This window comes from Lineus longissimus, chromosome 8 (assembly GCF_910592395.1).
Source record: "Lineus longissimus chromosome 8, tnLinLong1.2, whole genome shotgun sequence".
Taxonomy (NCBI): Eukaryota; Metazoa; Nemertea; class Pilidiophora; order Heteronemertea; family Lineidae; genus Lineus; species Lineus longissimus.
Window position 1 is genome coordinate 3,300,809 of NC_088315.1, and position 25,620 is coordinate 3,326,428.

General features: G+C 40.9%; 1 protein-coding gene across 2 annotated transcripts; it reads right to left on the reverse strand.

Annotated features, from left to right (window-relative positions):
* Positions 1-1,927: 1,927 nt before the first annotated feature.
* On the reverse strand, positions 1,928-25,488 carry LOC135492062 (doublecortin domain-containing protein 1-like). Of its 2 annotated transcripts, XM_064778201.1 has the most exons (35): positions 25,357-25,488; positions 21,123-21,262; positions 20,698-20,985; positions 19,388-19,449; positions 19,116-19,252; positions 18,831-18,993; positions 18,319-18,521; positions 17,941-18,070; positions 17,585-17,757; positions 17,083-17,265; positions 16,656-16,844; positions 16,353-16,530; positions 15,902-16,154; positions 15,587-15,725; positions 15,176-15,283; positions 14,744-14,923; positions 13,754-13,908; positions 13,304-13,427; positions 12,880-13,041; positions 12,474-12,629; positions 12,032-12,281; positions 11,599-11,779; positions 11,158-11,319; positions 10,711-10,908; positions 10,344-10,561; positions 10,050-10,120; positions 9,651-9,792; positions 9,215-9,474; positions 8,786-9,002; positions 8,257-8,364; positions 7,392-7,646; positions 5,206-5,540; positions 4,875-5,024; positions 4,493-4,678; positions 1,928-4,212 (listed from the first exon to the last, which is right to left on the reverse strand). In XM_064778201.1, exons 2-35 carry the CDS (start codon positions 21,260-21,262, stop codon positions 4,066-4,068), a joined length of 6,003 nt encoding a protein of 2,000 aa, XP_064634271.1. In that variant the 5' UTR covers positions 25,357-25,488; the 3' UTR covers positions 1,928-4,065. The 2 variants fall into 2 exon arrangements, with proteins under 2 accessions (XP_064634271.1, XP_064634273.1); XM_064778203.1 differs by lacking the exon at positions 8,257-8,364.
* Between the last annotated feature and the right edge of the window lie 132 nt (positions 25,489-25,620).

Here is a 25,620-nt window from a genome sequence, read left to right on the forward strand (position 1 = left end):
GTCAGGTAGATAGATATAGGTAGCCGCATGAGACGATTGTGATTGAGCTGGCAAGTTTAGTTGTCCTGCCTCGGGTACCCAACTAGTCGTCTTGTTAAGATACCACTCAAGTAGTACTTGAAGAGTGGTCAGGTGGATGGATATTGGGAGTAGCATAAGATGACCACTCAACCAGTTGTCTTGTATCAGGTACCATCCTAGCTGTTGTACTGTCTTGGGTACAACCTGAACCAGTTGTCTTGTATCAAGAGTTGTCAGGTAGATAGATATAGGTAGCCGCATGAGACGATTGTGATTGAGCTGGCAAGTCCAGTTGTCCTGCCTCGGGTACCCAACTAGTCGTCTTGTTAAGATACCACTCAAGTAGTACTTGAAGAGTGGTCAGGTGGATGGATATTGGGAGTAGCATAAGATGACCACCCAACCAGTTGTCTTGTATCAGGTACCATCCTAGCTGTTGTACTGTCTTGGGTACAACCTGAACCAGTTGTCTTGTATCAAGAGTTGTCAGGTAGATAGATATAGGTAGCCGCATGAGACGATTGTGATTGAGCTGGCAAGTCCAGTTGTCCTGCCTCGGGTACCCAACTAGTCGTCTTGTTCAGGTACCTCTCAAGTAGTTCTTGATTGTGACTTCCTCATCTCTCTCATCATGTTGTCAACACGGTGGAGCAGCCAGGACTGATTCGGCCTGGCTGTGACTTCCTCATCTCTCTCACCATGTTGACAACTTGGCAGAGCAGCCAAGACTGATTTGGCTTGGCTGTCTGTGACTGTCTCATCTCTCTCACCATAATTATTGTCAACACGGTGGAGCAGCCAGAACTGATTCGGCCTGGCTGTGACTGTCTCATCTCTCTCGCCAACAACTAGACAGTGCGGCGAAGATTGATGTGGCCTGGCTGTGACTGTCTCATCACTCGCATCATGTTGTCAGTACGGTGGAGCAGCCAGGATTGATTCGGCCTGGCTGTGACTTCCTCACCTCTCTCATCATGTTGTCAACACGGTGGAGCAGCCAGGACTGATTCGGCCTGGCTGTGACTGCCTCATCTCTCTCACCATGTCGACAACTTGGCAGAGCAGCCAAGACTGATTTGGCCTGGCTGTGACTGTCTCATCTCTTTCACCATAATTATTGTCACTACGGTGGAGCAGCCAGAACTGATTCGGCCTGGCTCTGACTGTCTCATCTCTCTCGCCTTATTAACAACTAGGCAGTGCGGCGAAGATTGATGCGGCCTGGCTGTGACTGTCTCATCACACGCATCATGTTGTCAACACGGTGGAGCAGCCAGGACTGATTCGGCCTGGCTGTGACTTCCTCATCTCTCTCACCATGTTGACAACTTGGCAGAGCAGCCAAGACTTTTTTTGCCTGGCTGTGACTGTCTCATCTCTCTCACCATATAGACAACTTGGCAGAGCAGCCAAGACTGATTTGGCCTGGCTGTGACTGTCTCTCATCTCTCTCACCATGTAGACAACTTGGCAGAGCAGCCGAGACTGATTTGGCCTGGCTGTGATTGTCTCATCTCTCTCGCCATATTAACAACTAGGCAGTGCGGCGAAGATTGATGCGGCCTGGCTGTGACTGTCTCATCACTCTCATCATGTTGTCAACACGGTGGAGCAGCCAGGACTGATTCGGCCTGGTCTGAGTGGTCAGGTGGGTATTGGAAGTAGCACAAGACGACCACCCAACCAGTCATCTTGTTTCAGGTACCATCCAAGCAGTACTCCATGCGCGTGGCATTTGAAGAGTTGTCAGATCCAGGATAGGCATCATATCAGAAAATGACTTTCGTTTCGACCTGGGCTTGACCTTTACTGCTTCCAGGAAAGAAACCCTCATCTTTAGCCTTTAAACATAAAGAATCCTATTTGAATACTAAATAAAATGAGGAAAAACAATGATATCATTTTTGTTCTCAATTTTATTCAAGAAAATATTTGTTTCTACATCATAGTGTTCAATACTTACAGTTTATGAAAGCGACTCGTTGAGTCATGATACAAACAGCACACAGCAAGCCAAGTCAGGATATAGACATACAATATTTGGCAAAATGGTCAAAAGATACTCTAATATCACCTCTATAACACCACTTGCATGATATCCACTTGGATATACTTTAGTCGCAAATGTCCCTTTCTGCACGAATAAACTGATGACCACGCCTAGTGTCAATAATCAACGAACCATTTGAACAACAGAAGATGTGACAATCGCTACACTTAACACCAGTGCATGGAATGTTTCTGCCTTTAAAATAAACGATCTTATAGAAGTGTCAAGAGAGTATGTATCGCAAGCGCTTAATAAGTATATACCGGTACAGGGTGGCACAGAAAAATGCCCAAGATCAAAGCCTATTCGAATGTGTTGATGCTACAATTCAATTGAATACATTCTCTTCGCCACCCTGTGGAATGTTGCCTTCAAATTCAAACCAAAGAAAAACATGCAGCATGATTGAGAGATCTAACAGCATACAAAGGTTTTAATGATATTAATTATGATTCAACTCATTCTGATGTAATCAATGCACGACATGATCTCTTTAAACACTGGTTAGTTATTTTAGATTATTTGTAAATTGTGGTGTGCCAGCACTACCAGTTCGGGGCAATGTTCGCTTCAATATCAGGATATGCTGTAACAATAACCTGAAATAATATCACAGCTTCTTTCATTTTCAGGAATTTTTGATCCAGGTGAAGACTACCCCAAACCTTTGAACTATGTATACATGCATCCAGTGCATTATTTCGTTAAACAAACTTTATTCAATTGATTTAGTAATAAAATGAATTAGCATACAATCTTTATTCGGTTGATTAATGATATGAATAAGATAAAAGTGTAAAAAAATTATTGAAACATTATAAATTATCTGACGGATTACTGATGGGATATCGCAAAAATGTATATTAGCATGTTTATCTAGGAATTTGGAAAAATATAATGGAGATATATCTTGGAATGTGGGTAAAAATGGCAAGATGATGACATGGAATGTTCAAGCTACTCAACGGAAAAGAGAACTACATTCAATGCAATGTTTCAAATGTTTATACACAAATAAAAAGGCACACAAATATTTTCGAATTTACAGTATCTCTATGAAATTCAAAAACATGAAGGACAGATCTGTATACATTAATTCTAAAACTAAAGTTTACTGTAAACCAACAAATTTTAATTTTACGGATTTACCAAATAAGCTTGATTCGCAAAAATAAAAATTGCCAAAATTTTTTTACTGGAAAACTGAAAATTTCTCCATGAATTTGACAAAACAAAAATAATGAAGTTTAAAAGATTTTGAGAAATTTTTGCCTGTTTCAAATACAAAAAGGCGTGTAAAAAATTTGTGGCTTACGGCATGATACTTGAAAATATAACTAATTTATACTTGATATGAATTATGAGACAGTTTCTACAAAATACAAGTTACTCCAAAACAAATCTAGATATAATAGAATACAGACTAGATGCTTCATTGTGACAAACTAATTAACATAATTATAATTGTATATTCAAACATATTTAAATACATAGCGTGTATATTTATCAAGGTTTATTTACAGAAGTACAACATGGCTTTCGGTGTAAAAATAGACAATAGAATTCTTATTTATGTACAAAGATTTGACGCTTCTCAAAACTAGAACTGAAAACACTGCATATTTTCAAATGTGCTTATACATGGCCTAGCTCTAGTTAGATTAACAAGTCAGTATTCAAACACAAATAAATATAATCTCATAATTAAGGATACATTGCCTACTCTTCGCAAAATGAAGTTTTTATCTCATGTAGAATTGTATGCAGCAATACATGTAAAGATGTCCACAAGGACAGAATTTACCCTTTAAAGGCACTCATAGATGGCATAGTATTGATACCAGAGATCGCCAACAGTATGACAAGTAGAGCTCTGATACTTAATGGCAAACAATCGTCACCAAGATTCGGCCCCTCTGGGGTCAATTAGAATCGTTCTCCATTCAATAACCGGACAATGAATCCAAATCACACTGCAATCAAATTAGAGCTCGTTACATCTCATCCGTCTGACCATTCTGCATCTCGTCAATGAATTCAGTGTCATCATCAACGGCTGGCGTAGTCTTCTTGGCAGACTTTGGCCTTGGTGGTTTCTTCCCTGCAGCCTCTGCTAGGCTGGGAGGACCAAAAGGATCAACCTGAAACAGAAAAACAAGTCATATCATTGCTTTGATAGCCGACACGGACACATCAGAGTTCTCAGACCTTGGGCAAGTAGGCAGTAGCTTGTGATGGACTCCTAGCAGAAGACAGATAACCAGACATATCAATTCAAATAACGCCCAACCATAATGGCAGGCAAGAATAATTCCACACGGAGCGAAGGTAGAAGAAGAGCTGAAATATTTTTACCGACACCAAGGACGGTCTATGAAACTGCAGCAAAGTGATTGTAATATCATGAATATCAAATCTTACATCAACGCGCGGGTTCTTGTTGGTAAACACCTCAATATCTGTCGCTCGTGGTCCATATTTCTTGCGAGCACGTGACCAGTTCGCTTTAATCTCGATGTCCTCCTTGACATCTCTCGGCTTCATATATGGCTTTCCCATTGAGACACATAGAAGCATGTCACGTTCTATCTCTCCAAATCGACCAATCTGCAACAAGGAGGAGTGTCATGTAAGCAATCACAGGCAAATGAGTGCATTGAAGAAGTTCACAGGCAAATGAGTGTCCCATGTTAGAGGAAGTCCTCATTTTTTCCATATGCAGCCCTAAGTGACATGTGCCAGTACCCAAATGTTGACATATATTGATAGCTTTCATAGCTGTTTTTAAGGAAGTTCACCATACCTGTTTTCCTGTGACGTCAAACAGAATCTTCCCATGTTTCCTCAAGTTTAGTCTCATGGTTGCATTGTCTAGAATCTGAGCAAGAGATTCTCCCCACACATAGACAGCACGACTAAGGCTCTCACCATTCGGGTACACCTGAACACGCCTCTGCAAAACAGAAATGGATTGATTAGATTTGAGAATTTGTCTCGGAATTATGATGCTGGTAGAAGTTCTTTGAGCAAGTAGGAGATTGGTCATAGTGCCAGGCTAGAAGAAAGATTCAGGGAAAACCTTTGGCTTCAGTTTGGGCATAGCCCAGCAGACTTATACATCCAAAATGTCTTACCATTTGGGGCTGTCCATAAAGTCTGTGAGACGTGGCCTGATTACACGTCTTGAGGCTGTCTGAGTCCTGTGTGTGTTTCACCTCCGAGAGATGAGTCTGCAGCTGGTGGACTGTATCATGTTTCTGCTGTTCCTCCTCCGTGGGTTCCTGCCAGTTCCCTTCGATCAGGACAGGCTGGTCAGGATCATTCGTCCCCTTGAAGTTCCCTGGGCTCCCCTCTTGGAGGCGTCGGCCCTGCATCTGTCTCAGGACGTGTTTCTCTGTCTCCAACTCCTGGACGACAGCGGATCGCTCCTCCTGCCATTTTTTCTTTCTTTCTGTCCGTGCAACAACAGCTGTGGAGAGATAAGAATGAATATTCATACATTGCTTTCCTGGGCCAGGTTGTATAAAAACCTGTTAGCTTTAACAGAGTTGTTAAGTCTTACCAGAAACAGGGATTTAATGGGATTATTTGAAAGAGATAACACCTTTAAGGATGGCCTACCTGAGATGCTTTTTTTTTTTATACTTGTATTTTTATTTTGGTGCTAATTACTGGCAAGGGAAACCCATTAAAGAGGCTAATTTTTCGCCTAATGGGTTTCCCGTCTATGCTCTGCTATTGTTCTATTACCGCTTGTTTTATGTACATGTATTTTTTGTAGAGCATAGAAAAGTTTACATAAATAAATAAATAAATATCCATTGGGAACATATCTGGCAGATGATATCAGCAGAACACCTGCACCATCAGTAATAACCTCACCTGACTCATCAGCAAACAAATTTTGCCGATTGTTTAATTGCACAATTTCTAAATCTTCTGTCGTTGTTTCTTTATCAGCCATACGATAACAGTTACCAGGCCGCCATCTTGTCACAACGACAGTTTTTACAGGTGATTTGCTCCGGCGTTTAAAAGATGGCAACCGATTAAGACTATGATTATCCGTAACAACATTTGACACCACCAATTCTTGGGGAATTTTAGTTTTTGCATCCTCAACCGTTCTTGACCTATTATGCACATGACGGCCATTTTTATCCACAGAAAGCTTGTTTTGATTATTCCTACATGTATCATTTTTATTTTTGGTCCGGACTGGTGACCCTTTATCCGAAATAGTCCTACGCCTTTGCTTTGATTTCGATGAAATAACCTTAGTGTCTTTGTACTTCATATCTTCTGCCTTATTCGAGACAAAATTAGTATCTTGTTTTGGGACTGAGTCCATCTCAATTTTGTCCTGTATTTGAACTGACTTTGATACAATTTGATCCTGTGCTTCGACTGATTTTGATTTGACTTCATCCAGTTTTTGAACTGACTCTGAATCGACTTTATCCAGTTTTTGAACTGGTTTTGATTCAACTTCATCCGGTTTTTGAACTGATTTTGAATCGACTTCGTCCGGTTCTTGAACTGACTTTGAACTGACTTCCTCCGGTTTTTGAACTGATTTTGATTCAATTTCATCCAGTTTTTCTTCAGATTTGGAATCGACTTCCTGCGAAGAAACTTTAGTTTTTTCCTCTACTTGGCTTTCATCCACCAGCGATCTGCAGCTACCTAACCTAGAATTCGCCCTTGATCCACTTGTTACACTGCCGTCTCTGCTGAGGCTTGGTGATGAACTGAACCCAGCCAACCAGGGCGGCACTTCTGATTCACTTTCCATAGTGCAAGCAACACAATAGACGGCCAAAGTTGAACTAGTTTGATATTAGCTCCTAACACCAAAGCTGTTATTGAAATACTTCACACACAGACAACACAATTAAAATTGTCAGTTTTGATTGATTTAATCCTTTGTGTAACTGTAAATCTGTGCCACTTCCAACTGACTATTCATGATACTCAAGAAACTATGCAAATGAAGCACTTTGCCCTACTAGCAGACGTACGAAATCCTACAGCCATTTGTTTACAAGTAACTATAGTCTAGCCTTTGATGGATTACCAATACGCACATAGAGACCAAACAACCATGTTAATATTACAATATTATACTATCAATAAATATTATCAATAAACCATTGCACACATTCATTGATGTAACGTAGTATAGTGTTTTGATAATGAGCATTAATTATTCAAAATCATGATCCTGTTACACAGGGGTAACACTCAATATAAGGCCTACTGTTATAGACATTCTTTTGGGATATTCAAGCATAACAAAACTAAGTAAAAGTGGCCCTACCTGCTGGTGGCTTGAACTTCTCTCCAACAGATGCCCACAGCTCGATGGGATAGCGCAATATCGTCTCAACGGGTGGAATCTGGACCTCAATGTGCACCAAATCAGCCAGTTCATCTTGTTCGTTCTTCTCTGTTTGACCTTGAACCTCAACACCTTCATGACCTTCAAGCAGCTCTTGACCTCCCTCTTCCTGACCTTCACCTACATTGGGTTCAGTTTCATCATTTTCTGGTTTCGGAATGTCCTCTTTTTCTCCTGAAAAGCACAATCATTTTTTGATATTACAACCTGAAGTTTTCTTGCAATTACAACCCAGAGTTTTGTACAATTACAAACTGAAGTTTTATTCAATGGATGGCAACTCTTGAGTGTAAATACTACATTGCTTCTTGAATCTTCTCAAGATCTAATTTTCAATAACAAAAACACAAACCAAGAAAGCTTATTTTCAGTTTAGAAAGGCCCCATCCTCGGCTACCCTATTTCAGCAAAAAAACAACTTGACACATACTGCACATTCATATAAACGCTGACTACTATTCTACATTATGGCTTGAAGCGCACAGGAAAACAAAATTAGTTTAACAGTCGCAACAAATTACAACATCATTTTTACAATTCTGTAAGCAAATTATAGAAGCAGAAGTTCTTTCCAAAATGAACAACAAAAGCGAAAGTAAGCATTCATGACAATAGCAATGAACATGGCTACTGCAAGTAAAAGGCACCAAAGCTGTCTGACAAGCTCTGATGAAAGCCAAGGCAGAACAAAATATGCTGGGAAAATACAAGACAAGACAAGATATGCTGGCATTGCAACTTTAAGCAGGGACCACAGAGATAAAATCAAGGCTACAAGTCATACCTTGCACACCGTAATGGTGTGAACGACTGCCAGCCATGAGGGTGCGCACCTCTATTGGGCCACTAGAGGAGCTGCGCGAGTGCTGGCCAGAGCCAACCTCAGCCCCACCTATGGAGGTGCGGAGATAACGTGTCATTATTATAAAGTACTAAATCCGATGATAAGGAAGAGTGAATTCAAAATCTGGGAAGATAGAAGTGTATGGGTCTTGTAAAAAATGGTTTACTTTTAGTCTTATTGACTGTCTGTCCCGAAGTTATGGCCATTTTCTTTCCCTGTTACAGGAAGTCATTTTCAATTTTTAAAAACGTGACTTATAAAGGCATGTCCTCAACCAAGTGCTGTGCAGGTTAGCTTGCTTCTACAGCAAATGGTGCATGAGATTAGTGCAAAAGGCAGGCTCAGCTTGCTTGCATTTGAGGTATCCTCAAAAGGTTATATTCGTCAACTCTCAGTCTCACTTTATGTCGAAGCAGTGGTTCTTGGCTGTACTTGACAATTTCTAGATATTTGAAACAGATTGTTTTACCTTCTTCATCTTGTGGCTGCCCTTCTTTGGCCTCCTCTGCCACTTTTGGAGCCTCACCGCCCATCTCAGCAACCTTTGCTTTTTTCAGCATCAGTATGTGATGGTCCACTCCCCATTGAATCAGGTCGTCAATGTCCAGGATGATGATGCCGTCAGAGGTATAGAGGCGACGTACAGCCGAGTGGGCGTGTAGACGGTCAGTGCACTGCTGCAGTAACTGTCAAATGGATAACAGACCTAGTTAAATATTATGCTGCAAAATCTGCTTTGGACATACATTGCAGCTGGAATTAAGTACTTTTAGGTATGTGTCCAAAAGGAGTACTTGAAGTACTTAAAATTCTCAATTCCAGCAATTCACTAGAAGTCTTTGCATCCACTAATTCAGACTCCAGTATCACTGAAGACCAGGTAACACTGAATACATACCCCAGGGATGCTGGACGCGAAGATGAGTTCAGCTTGAGCCATCCTTCCCTCGCCATTCAAGTAAGCAGCCACCTTGACTGTGAGCGGTGACCTTGCCTGGCTGATCTCACGCGCGATATTACGCACGCTACGTTCCTTACGTAGTCTCTCCAGTTGGTCCTCCCAGGCCTCGAGGGTGTGTTCTGCTTCAAAGGTGGACAGATCAACTTTTCCATTCAGGCATTGGAAACTACCAACTTGTTTCACTCCGAGATCTTGAGCTGCAAAAATTACATAAAAGTATAGAAGTTGGCCATCTGAATATTTTGCAGCTTTTTTCTACACACAATTCACACCGTTTGTCGAAACAAGTTGGGTTTTTGCCATCTTTGTAAAATCATGCATAGCAATAAGACAAACCAATGCCTATGCATACTGTATACAGTACGGTACATACCTTGCCCCATAGCACAAGCAAAGTCCACATTCTTGATAATCTTCTGTGTCTTGAAGCGCCCCCTCATGGCACGGGCACAAGATGCGCACACGACCAACTTCGTCATTTGGTTGTTTGGTAAGGGGTACTCAACCTCATAGCCCTAGAGGAAAGAATTGCAAGATGTATTTTTGGCAGTGCATGACCGAGACTTTTTTTCCACATTCACGTGTTACGATGTGTATTCTGCACAAGGCCTTGCTGTGTTCCTAACAGACAATGATTTGTTGCAATATTTGCAGTATTAACCATAAATGTGGAGGCACAAACACATCCTACATGTTTCATGCCAAAATGAGAGCAGCCTCGTTGTAACATTCAATATTTTCACCAAGTTTTCTCCTAAAGCTATTGACTTACCGGTTGGTCAAGTTCTGTGTCCCCGATCACTGCGAAGGTGCAGATATTGGCTTTGTTTGCGGCTGTAATCTCTGAAGAGGAAAATAACCATCATCAGCATAAAGCTTAAAAGAAGAAAAACATTCCAGCAGAAAAACTGTTTCAAAAACACAGATTTCACCTCTAGCTCAATTTGCCCAGCATATTGAAGAAACTGATCAGAGTACTTGGTGGGGGCCATCCGTTGTGGGTTAAACGATAGCTTGACTAGGATACAAACAAAAGCCCGAAAATCCAATATCTCGAATATCTCACCTTTATCTAAGAAGTCTGTATAAAATGCCTGAATCAAACCAGTATCGTGATCAAACATGAACTTCTGATTGGATCGACCAAACTGAGTATTCTTGTGCTGGAGTAAGACAATGGACGAGTTGGCGTAGCTCAACGTCATACTCTGGTCGTCCCGCCGTAGGTTCGTTGGCATGGTAACGCTGAGGACCATCTTCTGATTGTGTTTGGCTTTGATAAGTCTGAAAAAGGAGTGGGTTGGTTAGAAGTTCATTCCAAAGTCAAAAGTGCAGTGTTGCCCCAATGTCTGCCCAACTACAGGCAATGATCACGATGAAGCCAACTTTAGATGTCTATGATATTTAGTTTGAGGTATTCGAAACAGACTTACCCTGAACTACTTATAATCCACCTCTGGAAGATATCGTCTACATTCCTCTTCTTCAAGGTCACCTCCGATGCGCGACCTTCACCTTCAGTGACCCCGAGAACTAGCTCAGGTTTACTTGCACACGCCAGGAAGCCATCAGTATAGGTGAACTTCTGTAGATGCAACCGAGGATACCGAGGGGAAACTGGATGCTTAGGTCTGCAAAAGATGCAATACAAATCTGCTGTTAACTTTCATTCAACTGAGTACACATTAGAGCAGTTCCAAAAGGAAATAAACTGAGTACAATGACACAGAGAAGTGAAGTGTATGCAAGAACAACCTAGCCATTGAGATAGCAAATGAAAGTCTGCCTAACAACAGCACAATAAAACTCAAACTCTTATATTTCTTGTACAGTTCTTAGCTTATATTCAACGCACTACATTTCTTTGCTTGTAAACTTACTTGTATTTCCTATACATTTCTTTGCTTGTAAATGCTTCTTCTTTCTTTCTCTCTTCCTCATCGAGATCATCATTTTCATCCTGTTCCATTATACGCTCCCACGGCCATCTTAGATTCTCCAGACGTCGTTCGGACCTCTGATGTGATCTATCATGAGCACTCCTGAAAGATAACATCCTGGCAGTTAAGAGGTGCATATGACAGCATTATCCAATTTCGTTAGGTTCTCTCCAGAAAAGAAGATTACATGGCCAGTGGTCGAGGTCAAGTTGCCAATCAAGCAGCCTGCCAGGAGGGGCAGGTCATCCTTCTTCACCAACCAGTAATCCTCCAACTTTTTTTTCAGGATGTCCTTGGTAGAGATGTTCTATTGTAATTCAAAGTAATGTTCATCAGAGTCAACCTATTCTCTAGTAAAATGACTTGCCCAAGGACACTTACAGTTTCTCATTCAATAAACTCTGCATCATCTCCTCTTGAGCAATCACCTCCTCATCTTTCTCCTCAACCTCGACCGGAGCCTCATTTTCATCTGCCTTGTCTTCCTCGGGCGAGATGGCCGACTTATTGATGATGAGGCGAGCACTCGGTGTTAGACCACCTTCAACTTCCAACACAAAACCTGGAGAAATAGAAGAGATGGCAAAGAAGTGAAAATTAGGTACCGAAGAACCTCTCTCTTCAGGGCACCCTTGGGCCTGACAAGTGCTGTCCGTAATAGAGAGGTGTCCGCCAAGTGGGGTTTTACTGTCACCCCTACTATTGTAGATATAGAAACCCCACTAAGGCAAAATTGATTGTAATCATTGTTCTATAATAAAGAAGGTGTTCAGCTAACAGAGGTGTCCATAAATGAAGGCTATATTCTGCTTACCTTCAGGTTTTCTAAGAGCAACAAACTGTCTGATCTGAGCAATATCAGCGGAAAGGTTAGCTAGAAGGAAACGTCTCTGTTGTTCGGCTTTAGTCAGTTTGGGGTCCGTCCATGGTTCACCACATGAGATGTAAACGAGCTGGTCACGTAGCAATGTGTCTCTGATCGTGAAATGTTCATGGCCCTGGTCGTCGAATAACCGCCTGGCAGCAAAGGGGAGGTTCAGCATGCTGGTGCAGTGCTCCAGGAACTGAAAATAAGATGATTGAAACGTAATAAAAGAATTTAAAACACAAAACAATACTGGCTATTCTGTGCCAAGAAGTATTTCAAGGTCAACCTTTCTCTCATTAACCAGATGGTATACATGTACATGCTTAGATTTGTCAGGGTCCAAGGCATTACAATAGGCATGGTGTTTTCCAAATGACATAAATCTTACCAAACGGAACTCGAGCTGCTGAAGAGAGAGATCAGAACAATGAAGACTTTGTCCATTGGCAACAGAATCCTCGTTATTCTCCTTGTTATCTCGAGAAGATCGGCGGGCATGTTTATTAGTTTTACCGTTCTGGGTTTTCTTCAAATCTTTGGACATCTGCAAAGTTGAGGGTTTCGATCAAGACATGGGGAAACATGCAGAAGGTTAAGGAATCAAGTTACAGGCGAATTTGGATTGGGAATTACATTTTGGGCAGTGGCAGGTATGGGAATTGATAGTGAAAATACTTTTCGTAGATAAAATAATATATCATATCCTACTCAAAAGTACAACTCTTGCTTATTCACCTTAAGATGACCATATTTAGGCGCTAAAGACACTAGAAGATAGACCAAGTCATACATACATTTGTTAGATCAGGGCCAACGATAGGAACAGCACAGCCAGGGTCCTTGTCTCCGTTACGCAACACCAACAGCCTCATTGTAGTCGACACACTTGGTTTACGTGGATTCTCCACCGGTGGCGCATAAGGTATCAAGTAGCCTTCCATAGGCCAATCAAATTTCTAAAGAACGCAAGAATCCAAAAGTTAGCAAATATACATTCATCATCATCATTATCTGTGACTACTTGTGCAAATGACAAGGCTAGCAAAGGATCGCACCCAAGTGATATAAATGAGAAGCTTTTCCCTGTCTCCTTCTAACTGAGGACCACTCATAGCCAACTGACCCCCATACCTTTCCAATTATAGCTGCACCTAATGAATGATTTGCAAGATCTTGAAACTCAGGATTGTGAAGCAAAAGAAGTTAGTTATCACTTGCCTCATTTATCTCTCCATCTTTATCGACTGGCCACGAGAGCGCACGTTTGTTCCATTCAGGATTCTCCACAGTAGAGTGCTTCCATTGACCAATAATATCAGTCCTCTCCTGCTTTAATGCCCATCTTGAAAAACAGACAATAGTATTGAAGGCAAGCTGCTATGGCAAAATTTACAGGGCTGGACCCTGCAGACTTGGGTTGGCTTTTAGGTGCATTTAACTGCACATATTTCATATTACAGTACTTCTTCTGCCAGACTGGTTTCATGACCAGGCTTAGGAGGCCAGTCTCCTCAAAAAGGTGTCCCCATGACCCAAAGTAGGAGTGAGTGCAAGCTATCGCAGGCAACAGCAAACTTTCCCTGATTCCCGGATTAACTCATATAGACGAGGTAAAGAGGAGGCTATCTACTTTTAATAGTTACCACCAGATTTGTCGCATGTACTTACCTCTGATACTTTGCATCCTTTCTTGGGAGTTTCTCACAGACTGTCACAAAGTATTTGTGTCCGGGTGGAATCGATGGGTCGTCTGCTGGTTTTTGGATTGTCTCTTCATTATCAATCACTCCGCCGAGATACGTCAAGGCGAGTTCTGGCTGACTCTACAAGGAGACGTGGCATTATTTGAATACTGCAAACCAGGAAGTTTTCGCGAGGGTTTTATCATGCGAATTTGCACTTTCAAACACAAACTTAAAATACCCGAAATTTTCATCTGTGATGCATTAACCATTAAATTTCAGCAGCAAAAGCAATATTTAGTCTACCACCAACTGAAAATGATCAAATTTACCAATGATAAACTCTAACATAATTGACTATAAAGGGGCTTCCAACTGTCACAAGGAAACATAGCAAAAGCTAGCTTGGCTTGCAGTACACTTGAGCTCCAACACCGCACACACAACGAAAAACACCAGACCTAGAAATGTATCGTAAGTGCAGAAAACAATACATATGATAAGAACAACACTAGTATAACCTAAGAGCAAATAAGTTTTGCAGGTCAAAGTGATCACCGATTCTTGTCACAAGCACCTGCCATGATCACCGTAAACAAGAGATTTTTGTCGCATGTGATCAAGGTTGCAGGCCGCCGCAGGTGCAGGTGCATACAAAGCAGGCAAATATCCTTATTACCTGACCAAAACCATCACTATCCACAGCAGTAGTTGTTCTCGGAGGCTTAAATTAATGACACAAACCATATAAGATATTTTCATCCAAAACATTTTGGTTTTCCAAATGATCAACATGTTATAAATGGTGTGATGCAACACTAAATTTTCCTTTGCTGGAAGTTTAGTTGTGCCGAAAATGCATTATTTTTACACTGTGTGGCACTGGGTTCAGTGCTGACAAGAATGGTAAGACTCATACTTCTCATACTGACATTCACCACATGTAATCAACTCAAGGAACTTATTCAAAACGAACCTCTGCAGTAATGAACCCATCGCCTCCAAACTGCCACATCTGTGTCGCATCTCCAACCTTTTTCTTCAGACCAACAGCATATCCTTCAACCTCTGTACTGTTTGGTAGGTCGACCTTGACGATCGTTGCAGTGACAGTCAAAACCAAACTAGGCATAGGCTTCATGTAGATATAACCCTCCTGGAATAAATTGATGACATTCAAACTCCAATAAACTTTTGCTTTTTCTATATTGGGTCAAAGTTGAGAACATGGTCCAAAAGTATCTTGGAAGTTGGAGGCTATAGCCATCCTACTGACACGACTATTTCTTGGAAAGCTCTCAATCGACATTTTCTTATGTAACACTACCTTCTTTTAAGATTTATAATTCATGATAAAGACGCATCACACACGACACTACAAGTAGATCCTAGCCATATCTTTAATTACCTTTGATATCACCCAGATTTGGGCATCAGCCGGCCAAACTGATGTGTGACCTTTAGGTTTCTTGGTAGCAACACTCAACTCGGGAAACAAAACAAAGTCAGAATCATCCTGAAAGTTCAAAGGGTAGTACATGTATTACCAAGTCTTGCCTTTGGAAGCATCAATTAATCAGCTGACTGGCAGATCTCTCTTGCAGTGTGTGCAAGCCAGGAGTATGTGACAGTTCTACATGATTAAACCAAGTCAAGAACAAGTCCCTTTTGATTAAAAGAGCCCTTTACATCCCAAGTCAGAGAAAACCAACTTGTTCACTTAGCATCCAGTCTAAAGGCTCGTGAATAACTGTATAACTTGAGATATCAGTAGTTGTGTGTATTACAAGGTCCTGATAATATTCTTGTGGTTTTTTACCTTACTGGCCAGGAAGTCATTTGTCAGGCCAATTTCTGATTGCTCAATCATGGAGGCAATGAGCTCCTGATCATACGGTGATGGTTTTTCAAATTTGAAATTCTCTGGAGGACCGCCGCAAGTGCGCCAAGCAGATGCCCTGAAATAAAACAACAAAATTGAGTCGATTGTTTCTTTGACAAAACAAATACAACTTTCATTTGGGGTTAAAGTGTTCTCAGGGTTCAATTTGTTAAACAACAGGGGTCATTTTTAAGAACAACATCAAAATTGGGCATTTTGGGGGCTCTGCACCCTCATTAATTTATTACTCACTTGTCTTTGCCGTTAAGAAGTTCAGGGTCCATCATCAACTGCTCTCGGACCAGGACCTGTTTCTCCTCCATGACAACTGCAACTTCCTCCTGCGCTTCCAGCGTTGTCGTTGGCAACCCATTTTCCTCATCCTCCTCACCTTCACCAGCCATGATCAGATTATCCATGACACTTTTCTTCTTTGCTGGTTCTTTAGTTGTGGTGACGATCATGAAGCCACGAACACGGTCGAAGGTTCCCTGCAGGCAGAATGCTGAAATGAAAGGAAGCATGTTACAACAGCCCAAGGTTCCCAATCAAAAGTGATATATCAGTTTTTAACAATTTTGAATGACTCCTTAGTCAACCATAAGTAACGTCTTATCCACAAATATTTTGAATCATTGAATTAAGTGATTTTAAAAACTTTATTTTGAGGACTCAAATACCAAGATATTTGCATATAACTTACTGAAGGGACTCTTGTACGGATCACCAAATGTGAACCAGACTTCCTGTTCCTGTTCCAGCTTAAAGACATCGAGTACTTCTTGGCCGCTCTTATCAAATAATTTCCACTTTCTTGCCGTCATTCCCTGTTCACCTTCCTCACTGTAGTGTTTACAGGATGAGGCCACAGTATCCAACAACTGCAGAAAAGAGAGGGAGTGGTGGCTGTATTGTCAGTTTATTTCACTGTTGGGTAAAATAGCATATTTTGTCAACAAAAACAGTCAAGCGATCATGTTCAACAATAACGTCTGCCCATTCTCACCTTTTCCAACATTTTCTGTTTGTCGTCTCCTATGCCTCGTCTGGCATCCGTCATGTTGAAGAAAACATTGACAGGCGATTCATAGCTTCCGTTCTTGTAGACGACAAGTCGCAATCTTCGGATATCGACCAGTTTATTCTCCATTTCAAACTTCTGAATGTGGCGTAATTTGTAGGAATTGCCCTCATCCTGTAAGAAAATTGAATACAGATTTCGCGACAGCTCAATGAAGACCAACAGCTTCAATACCTCAGAGAAAAAAGTGCATCTTTGTCCCGGGACACTCTATCTAAGGTGGTAACTCTTCAACTGTTGTACTCTGCCCTTGAAATGTCACGAAAGACAGCTTTTTTTATTTGGCCCATGGCATATTAGGGCCTCAGATCTTATAGAATAGACATGGTACTATCTGGGAGAGAAGACTTACCACTTCATTAACCATCTCCGACTTCAACCCATTAAGATACTGCTTCAGTTTCTGTTTCATGTTTGTGAAATCTTTGATGTCACAGTCCACCATTGACAGCCCATTCTCAATCTCGAGATCAGTCATCGAGTTGATGGTGACAATATTCACTTGTTCCGATAAACCGCTTTGAGCCAATCGTAACTGAAAAAGATATTTTGAATTAGTATCTCTTCCCGATTCCACAAATGACTCTCAAAGCTGGCTATGAAAGTGTTCTTGCAGTAGCCACTCATTTCAATGTGTTTACTCTTCCAGCTGGTTATGAATCCCTGGGTGATTTGACTCTTCCAGCTGGTTATCAATTACCCTTTCAATCAGTTGATTATCAATACCAAGTTGCATATGAGGCAGAATTGAAAATGCCACAATAGCGTTTGGACCTCCCTTCTGAAAAGATGACAGAATTACTACAAATCTTTTGGACTAAACATGCTAAATCTCCAAAGCGTCATAATCTCACCTGTTGTTTATATCTATTTGACTCGTCCAGCCTCGTTTTCACTTGTTTCATCAGTGATTTGAGATGATTAGTAGCCGCTAGGGGACTGAAGCCCTCGCCCGATGATGCCCACAGAGGTCCAAGCACCTGAGAGGTGGAAGTGGTCTGCATGCAGGGGTCCATCAGCTTGGGGACTGAAATAAAGACCAGAAGATTCAATAAGTCAACGGTAAAGCACAGTATGCACGCCATTTTGACCATCAAGATGAACTGATGAATGTGAGTGCTGAACTGATGAACTTTATTTGGAAAATAGTCTCATAAATGAGTTTAATATCTCTGTTCAAATGCTTTTTCATAATCCTGTCGAAACTTACTCTCGTTCACAGTGATCTTTTCCGTTCCGTCCCAGTTCTGTGTGATCTGTACAACTGGATTTCCCTCCCAGTCATAAAGTATACGACATGGACTACGTAGTTCAAGCTTTGATGAAATACCATCAAGGAACTGAAATGACAATACCGATTTCTCAGGTCATTCGCGTAAAATATAAACACAACATTGCATCTCTTCGGGAGACAGAAAAACACTTATTCAACCTACAGTACACAACATTTTCTGTCTCAGAACATCTAGATAAGCTCTTTCGGGGACAGCTTCCCAAAACAATGTGTTTAGTGCACACACAGTTTACTTACGAGTCAGCCCATTATCAGCCAACCATTTCCTGGACCCACCCCTGAGAAAAAACTTACAAGTTGCCATTTCCGTGGATCAGCAACCGATTCTGTTCCATCAGTATAGCAACCATTCTTGTAGACCATGATGCGTAACGTTGGCCTGTCGATCAGCGTTTTGAACCTTTTGGTCATCAAGGGTTTGGTCTTTCTCTTCTTGGTGTGTGGGATGACAAGCCCATTCATTGTCCACGTGGCTGAGTTGGTGGATTTGGATTCATCTGCAACAGAACAAAGGGTGTTGAATACACAAAATAAAACAATAACAGCCTGTTCCAGATCAATTGATTTCCACCTCCCGTGATAATCATGCGTACAAATGTGGTCCAAACAGATGGACTATCTTTGAAGACAATATGATGTTGCCAACGCAATCATCTGGTCCAGTGGCCTGATTTTTTAGGTCCAGTGTAAATGACCCAAAATGACCCAGAGTTTTAAACTGGGGTGGGGACCTTCACAGGTATAAGATTCACCGAGTTCATTGTTCAAGGCGTGAATCAATTTGGAGAACTTTTTGGTGAACTTACAGACTGCATGTTTCATGTGATCCTTGTAATCTTCTCCCATCGAGACATAAACCTCGGCTCCTCGAGGAATGTCATGCGCTTCAAACACCTCTTTACCATCGCATAAGAACAACCGTCGGGCAGCCAAGGGGAGTGGCAGCTTGTCCGTGCACATCTCGAGAAGCTGAAATTATGGACAAGGTTATGATAAAGGATGACAGCTTTTCTATTGTGCATCAATGTGGCCTTTTGATTCTTCCTTCGAATGACCTCAAGCAGTTGCGTTTTAAACACTTCTTTACTTACCAATTTCAGAGATGATGCAGCAACTTTACAAAACGTATCCCGGCTGCCATTTTTGAAAGCTGTCACAACTATCGTCTCTGGTTGTCTTTTATACAGCGACTTTATTTTTCTCGACCGCCCATACATTGAGGATGTGCCTGAAACAGAATACAAGATATTCATCATCATGCTAATGATTCTTTCAGGGCACCAGAAAAGTCTTTACTTGATCAAATCCAATGCAATTGGAATTTGTCAGGCGCACGTGAACTTGACATCTTAACACTACTCACCCGACTTAGCAGACTGTGGTCTCATCCGTCCAGTTGAACCACCATAGTATGCGGACAACGGCCTAGAAAATGGGAATTATGTGTATGAACACCAAAGAAAAGATATTTTTATTTGTTTATTTTGGATGTTCTCCACTACTGGTAATCTGCAACTATGCTCTAGATTAAGGCATGTGCAATTCACGCCATTCCCAATTAATGAAACAAACAGTATAAAAGACGGGTGTCTTCTTGTCCACTGCCAAGTCTTTCACAAACTACAATGACAGAAACACCTGCTGGGTAAACTTGAAACTAACAGATAATTGAAACTAACAGATAATCGAAGAGAAAGTAACAATAGAACTGAAAATGCCAAATCAAGACTATAATTGCCTTGATGCAGCGGTTACATTCTTTAAGACAGGCTTGAGGCTTTTGATTAGATTGTTCAATAAGGATGCTGAGAGTTTGTTACAACAAATAACAATGAGACACATTATCCAGTTTACAGATATACAAAAAAACGAATGGTTATAAAGAGTGACACAATCAGACTTTTTTAGAACACAAAGACCAGGAAAGATCTAGAGCATATTAAAATTCATTTATTTTTGTTATAAATAGAGAGGTTTAAAAACAAGGGAGTTCAAATAATAATTAAAAAGAAGGAGTATATTTCTATGATTATATTTTTATCAAATATTAAACTTGAGATAACTGTACCTCAGCCTGGATGGTGATTTTAAAAGAAAAATGCACAACAATGTTCAATTAAGTTGTCAATCAAACAATCAATCAATGTGACAATCAACTGTTTCTGTGCGCAGGGTCTGTGCTTGTTACCTGTCAATCAAAACACATCAGGTCAACTATCACAGACAGTTGGGTACCAATCTGGGATCAGAATTCAAACACGTGCTTTTGGTGTACATGCATTCACAGTGAAGATGCTACTTACGCATTTCGATAATAAAATATTCTGAGAAGGAAGTGGAAACGTCGTAATTTGTGATGTGAGTGAAGAGTGATAGAGCATGCACAGGGAGCACATTATCACCCATTATTCGAAGGGTGCCTTAAATTTACGGAACCGTATAAGAATTTTGTGGAAACCATATTTGGAAATGGCAGTTTGAAGTACGAGTGAAGTGAAAATATACTTTAAACGTTACGGTCGGGAAATGAGGACCGAAGTGCAGTGATGGCTGCAATATGAAAACCTGCCTCAGTGAACAACAACATATGTGAATTAGATGCTGTTTCTCAAGAACGAATGTCTTCTTTTTCTTGACCAATGTGAAAATTGAAGTCGAAAATATGCTACATACCTTCTCCTATTTGGGTGATTGCCAGCGGGGGCACTGGCTGGCCGCATATTTTTCTTCTTCTGGTCTACTTGCGTGGTCACATCAACACTCTCCCTTGGAGTAGCAGGGTCCCATTTTTCCGGGTCCGCAATAAATTTTGGATCTATTTTGGGTTTTCCGGATGATGTTGTTGGTGTCTTTGCCGACTGTGGTCGCGGTGGTTTTTGGCGGGCATTGACGGCTGCCATTGCTGCGACAATTTGCGACGATGACAGACGTTGTGAGTAAGGTGACTGTGGTGGGTGATGACTGAAAGATGAATGACAAGATTTATGACCAATACCAGCAGCGACAGTTCACAGGGATTCATTTCACAATTTCATGAAAGGCGTATCTGTCTCTGCCTTTCAACAAACGTTCCGATACAAACCACAACTAATACTTACGATTTCTTTGTGTATGGAGGTGATTTTTTGAGTTCATCTAGATACTGTGCGATGATCATGTCCTCATAGCTGACGACCGAGGACACCTTGCCACTCTGGGGCCGTTTAGGCCCAAGATCTCGGTCTGCCTTGGACGGCATCTGGAAATAAACAAAGCAAAGAAGACATGAGACAAATGGGACACCCAACAAGTCATTGGGTAAGCACCTTGCCTGTTCTAAAAGGCACTTCACTTGAAAATCTAATCTGGACTGGTCATACACTTGTGGACCTCGGGTTTGCCAAGAGAACTTTATAACAAATATTGTGATATTCGATTTCTAGCAAGTCTGCTTGAAGCCCTTAGGCTGAGGAGACATAGCATAGGTCAACAAAGTAGTTTTTCTCGAACTGATGGGCTTTTCACATTCAATCAGGCATAAAGGACACCCTGAAGTCCTGTTTTATCTTAACAAGTAAAATGAAAATATTCTTATCTGCCACCAAAAGAAATATATTGCTGACAGTTTGAACTGCTTCGGGTTGTTCATACAAGATTTAGAAATATATATCTTGTATTCACATGATCAAGTACATTTATACAGCCCAGCAGGTATGCTCACATTGCCCCTGTGTTCAGACCATTCATCCTCAAGTTTCACAATTACAATACAATATCGCAAGTAAATGGGACACAGGCAAAAAATTACCCCTTTATGGTGATGGAAAATCTTTCGGCGCCCCATTCTTCAAAATTCAACCTAGTCAACATAGTACATACGCTTTCCTGAGTTGAATATGTCACAACCATGGGCCGCGTACCAACGTACTCTAACATGATAAGACCAAACCGGATAACCCTCACTGACACTGAGCTCCCGTTTCACTCTTGCAAGGTTAGACACCGAAAAGAAAGACAACTGATATTCTTTGGCGTCCTTGAGCAAACCACTTTAGCATCGTCATAGCAAATGTACTAAGAATGAGGAACTCACCGGGTATATTCCAAGAAGTTTAAAGACATGCACAGCACAGAACAGCTTAAAAAGGTTTTGTTTGTGGTAGCAACTTGGGCCTAGCAAGAGCTATGTGGGATTACCACCTAAATATATTTAAACCAGCCCATTGTTGACCCTGTTGATCTAAACACGCTAAATCATACAGAAAGTTGGTTTATGCTTATTCATATTGAATTGAAGCCAATAAATCATGGTTTAGTTGGTCGGGAGGTACATTATGCTAACCTTAGCAAATGCATATAAGACTGGTGTGCTTTTAGTCTTTAAGTAAAAGAACTATCATTTTTATTGTGCAGTAGTTCTCTTAATAGGTATTCTTTATTTTCGCATGTTTTAGTGGGGTTAAGCGTGCTTCATTACAGAAGAGGTATAACCGGTACACAAAACCTTTAAACCCTCCATAATGCCCCCTTCACTGCTTTATAGACTGTAAGGGACACCTTAAGAAACAGAACTAACCACAGAGCACAGAACGTGATGGGCAAAATTACATGTAGAAATTTCAGATATCTCTTTTCGAAAATGGTAGCCTTGCTGGGTCAGAAATCTGTGTCTATCATGCAACATTACCCCATGCAACTATCACAATCATGCCTATCTAATATTGCAGCCACAGGCAAGTTAAATCTCGACATAACAAAATGTCACGCAAATCGCATGCAACAAAACCACCAATTTTACATCTGATAGTGATATCATCCAGACTTGTCTGTTGAACCCATACAGCATACTAAACATTATTGTAACAGCATGAAAAAGATTGCTGTGTCCTGGACATCAACATGCAATATCATCATCTCACCAAGTTCATCCAACTGGAACAACGTTCCTAAAATTCTTTGAAAATGATGGTGTTTACATCGAAATGCTTCTCCACCACTCGACCATTCCATTTCAATCAAGCTGAGTTTTTCACCTCTGACATCCTGACTGACTGGTGCCATGGCAACCTATCAACAATCCTTGATATTTTCGCTGAACTATGGTCTTAATTACTAAAGACCAGTTTGTCTCAAATCAATGTAATTGTATTGGAAACAAAAACATAAGCTGAAATACCACTCAATACTGCCTGGCCCATCTAAACACCTGTTAGCACTTCCTGCAATGAGGACCTGGGACAAGAGAACCTGCAAAGCATAGGCAAAGAAGCTCCATACGTTTTAGGAATACGTACATGTATTACCTGTCCTTGAAGAAGTCGTGGCAAATAATCCCCTTTAACCATCATTGTTGATGATGTTTAAAACCAATTTAAAATCCATAAGCAAGCTTATCTGTTTTTGGTAACACAAACCCCAAGTAGTCAAGACCACAGAATATTCACACACCAATTAGTAAATCATGTTGATTGGCTGCCGATATCGTGATAAATTGGGAGGAGATCTGACCCTGCAGGGTGCCGCATGCTATTCATGTAACGAGAAACACCATGATGGGGTGACAACTAATAACCTAAATTGGCAACAAGGGCCCATCAAAATTCATGCACGATTAGACCTTGAATAGCTTCAGCCCAGACCTGCTGGTTTGGTATGAACAACCTCGGAACAAAAGAGTATTATACAATGTACGATATATCAGACATATCCCAGTAAAAACTTGTAAGGAATGCCATTTGTTCATTTTTTAGCTCAGTGTGACTACTGTGAGAATATTGTTAGATCATGATCATGGTATTGGTCTTTTATTTTTAATGAAGTTTTTTTCAATCTAAAAATGTGACTCGCTCTACCAAAACTAGGCGCTTGTCGCATCTGAACTCGACAGGTTGATACGGACTTGTTGTTCATTTCCCTATTGTAGACCTTTTGTGAAATCTATTACAGATTTCACAAAAGGTCTACAATAGGGAAATGAACAACAAGTCCGTATCAACCTGTCGAGTTCAGATGCGACAAGCGCCTAGTTTTGGTAGAGCGGGTCACAAATGGATTTAAGAACTCTAGTTGCACTTTAGGACATTGGCACTTTTTCATTCTTACTTAGAACTTTAGATGTTTCTATTTGACCTGATGTTAATTTAATTCAACTTGCTTATGAATTCTTTTATGATATCACCAAATTACGACAGCGAATCACAAAATCATGTTCTTAACTTTTTTAGGATCATGATAGTTGGGAGGAGACCATCTTAAAGATGACTGTCTCTGAAGGGGGATCTTGACAGTCTGAGGAGACAGTCTTCAAGATGAATTTCTCTGAAGGAGGGCCTTCAAGACAGTCTTCAAAATGAATTTCTCTGAAGGAGGGCCTTCAAGACAGTCTTCAATGTCTCTGAAAGAGGATCAGGACAGTTGGATGAGACAGTCACTCAAGATGAATGTCTCTGGAGTCTGAAGGAGGATCCTGACAGAAGGAGGGGACACTCAGACAGTCTTGTGAACATCTCTGAAGGGGGTATTGTCATTCTAGATAGTAATTGGAGGAGACAGTCCTCAAGATGAACACCTCTGAAGGGTTATTCAATTTGCGAAGGTTGGAGAAGAGAGTATTCAAGATGTCAATTGATGACCTTTTTCAGGCGTGATTGGGGACTGCTTACACGTTCCAAAATACATGAATTGAACGGTAGGCCTAGATCCATGCACAGAATTTCATGAAGAAGGTATGTACTAGTATGGTGCTGCTCCCCAATTTCGAGTCATCCCCAATTTCGCGAAAACCCGTTTTTTCCCGTTTTCTCGCGCGTCACTTCGTTTCCAGAGAAGAAATTTTCTGATTTTTGATTTTCATTTTGTTCCGCAAAGAAAGCGCCCAAAATGCGTCCTAAACAGGCAAGCAATTCTCTAATTACGTTCAAAACACTGGGTCAATACCTAGGATCATGCACACGACACAGAAACACAACAATCAGTCGCGCATGCGCAATACCCGCGAAAATGGAGGAGCCGCTTCGGATTTGTTTTGGTCTGCATCGATCTTTCAGTGAGCGATTTCAAGATTAATTCACGCTTAAAACATCCACGCAGCACCCCAGATATTTCGTTATTGATCTCAAATTTCGTAATAAATAAGCTTTTGCGTGTATGGAATCGCTGGAAGCTAGTAAATCTGCACTTAGTGATAAGACCCGCGAAAACTGGCTCCTACATGATACATAACCTACACAACATCACACATGCACATGTACAGCAACAATTGCATACCCTTATTTGTGAGTTAATCACCTCACTTCTTTCTTTTTGACATAAAAGCAAGCAATTATATTACCAAATTACTGAAAGGGCACTTACCTTTAACTATCTTCTTCGCAATCAGTATGTCAGTTGATTAAATATTGATGTCGATTCCGAGTAGACAGACAATACTTTTGATCACAAAATAGCATAAATTCTCATATCGTCAGCCATGTTGATTTGGCTCCGTCACCTTGGAGATGACGTAGAAATGGCACGCACCTGTTCGTAATTAGATTTTGATTGGTTGAAAAAAGATATAAAATTATATTCAGTGCTGCAGTACACAGGCAACAATTGATGCTGGATGGATAGCCCCAA